General features: G+C 36.4%; 1 protein-coding gene across 1 annotated transcript; it reads right to left on the reverse strand.

Annotated features, from left to right (window-relative positions):
* Positions 1-5,881: 5,881 nt before the first annotated feature.
* LOC111386080 (calmodulin-like) lies at positions 5,882-6,566 on the reverse strand. Its single transcript, XM_023010505.1, has one exon. It carries the CDS (start codon positions 6,485-6,487, stop codon positions 6,017-6,019), a length of 471 nt encoding a protein of 156 aa, XP_022866273.1. The 5' UTR covers positions 6,488-6,566; the 3' UTR covers positions 5,882-6,016.
* Between the last annotated feature and the right edge of the window lie 62 nt (positions 6,567-6,628).

Genomic DNA, 6,628 nt, shown 5'->3' on the forward strand with positions numbered 1-6,628 from the left:
ACTAAGGCCCTAAGGAGTTCAGCGGAGGCGCTCGCCAAAGTGCCTATTATTATGTTCATATGATCACCTCCTTATTGGGCTTAAACTTCGACCCACCAACCCGTTTGGCTCATTTTACTTCTATTTCACTATATATATGGATTCACTTACACAACTAAAGTATGTTCTACACTTTCTAATCATACCTTCATCTTCATACTATTGCACTCTATATATCCATCTCCGTCCGGCCGTTGACTTGATCGTCGGAGTGCAAACGATCGCCGGACCCTTTTCTCGTCTGACCGCATTTGCCTCTTGACGGTGTGCTACTTCTGTAGGTTTTGAGGGGACGAGGCTAAGGAACCTGTTGAAGCCGTTTTTGGAGGTCAACAAATTGGCACCATCATTTGTGTAAAATGGTATGTTGACCATGTTATAGTACATCCCAAAGGCTATCGAAAAGGGAGAATTTTTCCGATCAGTTCTCTACCAAAAAGGGGCAAAGATAGCAACCAAGAATGAAGAAGAAAAGGCAGTAACTAGAAGAGGGTTGAAGAAACTCGATGGTTATTTCCGGCACAAAACACAGCTAATGAAAGGGAGGAAATAGTTTGGCAAACTGAAATTAATTTTTGGTGGAGTTTCTCGTGCCCAAATTGAAGAAAAAAGTCATGAAAATGGTGATTAGGAAAGAAATGGCCATCCACACCTAGAAGGTTCTGCCTTCACGTTTGAAACAAGAAAAATACTCCTCTTGCTGGAATTATCTACTTTTGCTTCCCCGTACAAAGGAAATTTTAAAGGATTTATCCTTAAATCAATTACTTCAATTCCCTTCTCATATGAACTCAAAAAAAAAAAAAAAAAATGGAGTCTCTGTTCAGAAGATCCACGTCCAGAAGGAAATAAAGTCTAAGTCCAAAACAAAAGCAAAAGAAGGAGGCACGGCAAACACGGATTTCTTCTCCTTTCGAAGTTGGAAAAAGATTTTAATGGGCGACCATGGTTATGTAAACCTCCGACAACAAGTAGCACCACACAATACAAAGAAACACCGGCATCGCAGTGAACTTCACGGCAGAGTTCTTGCTTTGTTACATCATTTTAGCATTTAATATGATGAAGACCAGGTGTCGACAGCGGCGTGTTCAGAGAAAAGAGTTGTACACAGTCGGCTATCCAGCTACTATTGTGCCTTACTTTGCTGACTTTTCTCCTGTAATGATTGGAAGGTATTTTATTAAGCTCCGCACACGGTATGCATTATTGGTCCTATGTATTCATTTTCCTTGGGCCCTATTATTTTACATGAAAATTTGGGGCTCATTTGATACTTTAATTTTCTAGTGCCATCTTCTCTCAGACCAATGCAATATATTTTCTACTCTCGAAGTTCCATTTGAAATTGGGCAGTAAGCTGTGAGCTCTAAGTTGATTTTATGGTCACTATCTACAAGCTTCTTAGTGGGCTATTATTTATTATTATTTGGTTGGGTTATCCCTATTTATTCACACTTATATATATATATATATATATATATTGTCCATGGCTTGATTAGCTACCACTTTGACTATTGATTGGATTGACTCCTATTTGCTCTACCATTAATTCTTATCATCCATGTCTAAGCAAAACCTACTGCCATGGCATAATTTCGGAGTATGGAGATGAATCTTAATTTTATTTGTGAAAATGAGTTGTTATCTATTATTGCCCATATTATACTGTAAATGGATGGTGGCTTGCACCAAGCACTTGCAAATGTCCAGCTCAAATTTCGCTCATTGAAAGCCTTTTTATCATCTTCTCCATTATCCAAGGCAAGCTCTAAAACCTTGCATTATTGAAGCCGAGCTCATGATTCTCTTATTTATTGAAGGCGAGCCCTAGCTCGTGTATATCTTATCATCAAAGCATCATTTTGGAGACCTCGTTCTTTGAATAAAGGAAGAGGCAATATTTTTGGAGTCCTCATTCCTTGAATAAAGGAAGAGGTGATATCTTGAAGTCCTTGTTCCTTGTATAAAGGAAGAGGCATCATAATTTTGGAGTTCTCTTTCCTTGAATAAAGGAAGATGCGGAAGAGGCAGTATATTCGAGTACTCATTCCTTGAAAAAAGGGTGAGAAAAATCGCCAGACGTGTTTGCCCTTGAAAAAGGAGCCTTTCTTGGCCCCGCGAAATGTTTATTCCTTACATCGCCAGATGTTTATTCTTGGGTTCACGGGATGCTTATTCTCCACCTCACTATCGTCGAGGCCAGCTTATAAGATTCCGATAGTCGACGGTTTGCCGGATGTTTATCCCTGGCTTCGCTTTTCTTGCTTCACTATCGTTGAGCTTGGCTCTAAATCCTCTTCTATTCGAGGCCAGCTTATAAAACTTCGATAGTTCAAAACTTCACCAGATGTTCATCCCTGGCTTCGCGAGATGTCTTTTCCTCGCTTTGCAATCGTCGAGCTTAGCTTTAAACCCTCGTCAACCTGAGGCCAGCTTATAAAACTCCAATAGTTCGACACTTTGCCAGATGTTTATCCCTGGCTTCGCGAGATGTGTTCTCCTCGCTTCACTATCGTCGAGTAGAGTTTTAAGTCCTCTACATTCCGAGGTTGCTTATGGCTCCGATAGTTTGAGTTACTCGCGGGACGTTTATCCCTTGCCTCACTAGATGTTGTCCTCAGCTTTACAAAACTTAGACGCACCTGACGTGGAGTCCCCTATGGGTTATCGCCTCGGCCGCTGCGTTCCCTCCTAAGTTTTACAAAGTTTTAGCCATCTTCCAACGCATCGTCCCTTATGGGTCAGCGTACTGATGACAGATCACTCAGTTTTACAAAGTTTAAATGCACCTAACGCGGAGTCCATCGCAGCTGCGTTCCCTCCTAAACCTTACAAAGCTTTAGCTCTCTCCCAACGCATCATCCCCTGTGGGTCAGCGCACCGGTGGCAGATGAGCTCCTTCCTCAAGCAGCGTCGAACCTTCAGTGCCTCAGTCGAAGATGTGTCTCGACCTTCAGCTTCACAAATTTCAGCATCTCCCACGCGTCGTCCTATTAGTCAGCGCTTCGGTAGAGACAGTTGAACCTACAACCATACACTCAGTTGATCTTAAAAAGTCAATGGCTGATATACATCGGTATGCTTCAGTATCAGTACGGCTACTTATATTCAGTTCAAAGCATTGCTTCTGCTACTACATCCATAGCATTGCCTCTGCTACTACAATCAGAGCATTGCCTCTGCATCCAACGCATCGCCCCTGTCGCCTATGCTACTTACATTCAAAGCATCGTCTCTACATCAACTTTATCACAGTAGCTTATATTTCAAGTCCAACCCGCATATAAATAATACGACTCGGACTTGGGGGACTGTATTTTAATGCTAGCTATATATATATATATATATATATTTCTCTTTATTGACAATTAATTATTAGACACAACTGACTAAAATAGGGATTGAATTTTCTATATTTTTGAAAATTAATTAGAGTGATATATAGGGCGATATTATCCTCCACGTTGATCATCTAATAACCCGTTTGGTACGGATTAAAATCTGATTTTAATTAAAGTCAAAGTCAAATAATCAATCAATATTAGCCACATCTTTCATAGGTCCCAACTTTTCAACCACATATTTCAATTTTTTTTTTATCACAATCTACTAAAAATCTATTTTTAATCCCCATCAAACACCCTCTAAATATTATTTGTATATGATAAATTTGATAAATATACTAAATGGTTGCACATGTTCATATCTTGAAGTTTGTGAAATTATTGTTCAAATACTAAATTGTGAGCATAATTTTCTGATTATATAATCAACATTGTGTCTTGTTAATGCTAGTGGACATAAACATCAACATTTTAATAAGTGTTAGTTATTAGTTGAGATGTCAATAAATGGTTTGATACTATTGTTTGTTACATGCCTTCAAGTAATTTAATTGAGAATAAGGTACTTCCCATTTTTGTTTGAGGATTTTCATTGTGCATCATGCCAATATCACAGTTCTCTCTATTATAATTGGCTTATAGTTAGAACATAATTTTTTCATCTAATTATTTCGATAATGTGTATATGTAAAATTGATCTACCATAATGTATTCAGATGGAAAGTAAAGAATGTTGAGAATAAATGCATAATTTGAACCATTATCCCAAATGAGTGAGATATTTTATAACGGTGAAAAAATAATTGTCAATTTGATTGGACAATTCTCTCAGCATTACAGGAAAGAATTATGAAACTGAAAATAATATGCAAATGCATGATTATCTAAATTATCGCAAAAGATCGTTCGAACCAAATGTTCAAAAGACAATATACTAGATGCATTTATTGACTAAAGAGATCAATAATATCTCACACATCAGTTTCAAATGTTTCAACTTGAATTAACGTCCTACAGGATAATTAGTAAATATGATATTTTAAAGCACGCTTGAAGCATGGTGATATTCGATTCTAATTAAAAAAAAAAATCTCCAAACAAAAATGGAGCAATTAGTAAAAATGGTCTCATTAAGGAGTCATATATTCTTGACGAATATTTAGACATAACAAATTACAAAATCTCAGAAGAGATTCAGGTACCTGATATATTGAAAGTTGATATTTCTCAATAAGTTATGTCATCATAAAGAAAGAAATAGAATTCAACAAGAAAAGAAAAAATTGTCGATAATAATTTTGCACATGATGTACTGCATCATATAGTAAGGCGTCAAAATATATCGATCGAAGTAATAATTAACTAAATAAAAGGGACGCAATCCTAACTTGAATTTACTAGAGAAACCTGAAGTTTTTGGATATACAGCCCGAACACCTAAAGGTCTATACTTATGCGAAATAAAAATGGAAAAAATGAAGTCATAATATGAAATGTACGATTCTTTACATAATGAATTTCATGAAAATTAGTATAAATAGATAGATCATCATGTAGTGGATGTAATTACAAGTCTCTATTTTATTAGCTTGGCAAGACATAGAATTTGACATAAATATTATAAATTCGATTATAGTCAATGCATCTGGCATGACTATTAATGTTACCTTGAAATATTTAAATGTTTGAATCATAATTCAAGTGTTATTATAATGAGGGAGAGTAATGTAAAATATTTTTCGAACAATTGAACAAAATAAACTTTAAAATGTCTATTTTTACTAGTGTAATTTGTAGTGAATAATGTACAATATTTTTCAAAGTTTAATTGTCCAAACTCGACATTTAAATTTCAGTGACCAATCGAAAACGTGGACTTAAGTTCAGTGACCTCGACATTTTAAATTTCAGTGACCAATTAAAGTCATGAACCCAAGTTCAGTTGCCATTGAAACAATTAATTAACTCTACTTCTTCTTGGAATTAAATATTACTTATTAAAACATGTGTTTGACACTCATTTTTATGGAAAATGAATTTTAGAATAGTAGATTGATGGAAAATTTGTGGATGAAAAATAAGGAAATTTTTTTGATTTACGTGAATTATTATTTTAATGAAAAATGTGATTAAAATGAAGAGAAGGAAAAATACATTTTGATAAAAATGAGAATCAAACGGGCCTTAAGCCTCCATCTTACTTGGATTTCTAGTTGATGCCACGAAGTAGCAACATGGGGTTGGTACCACGTGGACAAGTTGAGGCTGATGAACCTCATAGGCTGAGCCAAACAAATTTCTTAAGAAACTTGTAAGTAACTTTTTATTTGAAAAAAAAGTTGTAATGAATATTGAATAATATGTGTTGTTTGCCTAGGTGCCAGTGAAGGCATCAACCTACACTCCAAAAATGCTCTTAATGAAATGGAATTGGATGAATAATTGTTGGGGCTCATTTTATAATGCGGACTAATAAAAGACCAAAAATAACAAAATGGTCAGAACAGATTCATCCCAATAATTAAGAAAATTGTTCAACAATTATAAATAAAAAACAATAAACAGATAAAAATGTTTTCGCCTTATTTCTTATTTGAACAAGTAAAAGTTGTGTCTCCAGTCGAGAAAAATCAAAAAGCCAAAACCTTGAGCAGACCCTGAAATGTAACCCCATCATTTTCATCTCCACCAGCCAACCTGATCATGGCTTCAACATCTTCATCACGGGCCTCAAACCCGGCCCATTTAAGGTAACTTTTCAAATCCTCACGGCCCACTTTCCCATCTCCATCTTTGTCCATAACCCGAAAAGCATCCTCCATTACACCCCATCTCCCATTTCTACCGTTTTTCCCATTCAAAACCTTCTCAAATTCATCATATTCCACATATCCATCCTTGTTAAAATCCGCCATGGATATCATAGACTTTATATCATCCTCATTGGAATCCCCGGGGCCAGAAAACCCTCCGTAAAAAGCCCGGAGATCGTCGTGGCTAATCTTTCCGTCGCTATCGGCGTCAAGAACATCGAATGCTGATCGCAAATTGGCTTTTCCGGTTGTTTCACGGCGGTCCGATGCGGTTCCCGATGGACACATTTTGTTCCGGAAATACCAATAAATTATGAAAGGACAAGATTTTTTATGAAGCGGTGTAAACTGACGTTTGAGAGACTTTGGGAGGCAAGAAGTGTATTTATAGTTGGAGTTTGACTTGCCCATCAAGTTTATTTTCTTGAA

The sequence above is a fragment of the Olea europaea genome, unplaced genomic scaffold (genome assembly GCF_002742605.1).
Source record: "Olea europaea var. sylvestris unplaced genomic scaffold, O_europaea_v1 scaffold3410, whole genome shotgun sequence".
NCBI lineage: Eukaryota > Viridiplantae > Streptophyta > Magnoliopsida > Lamiales > Oleaceae > Olea > Olea europaea.

What these genes read in the sequence shown, in the direction of transcription:
- LOC111386080 (XM_023010505.1), bottom strand. Translation starts at nt 6,487, where the DNA reads ATGTGTCCATCGGGAACCGCATCGGACCGCCGTGAAACAACCGGAAAA.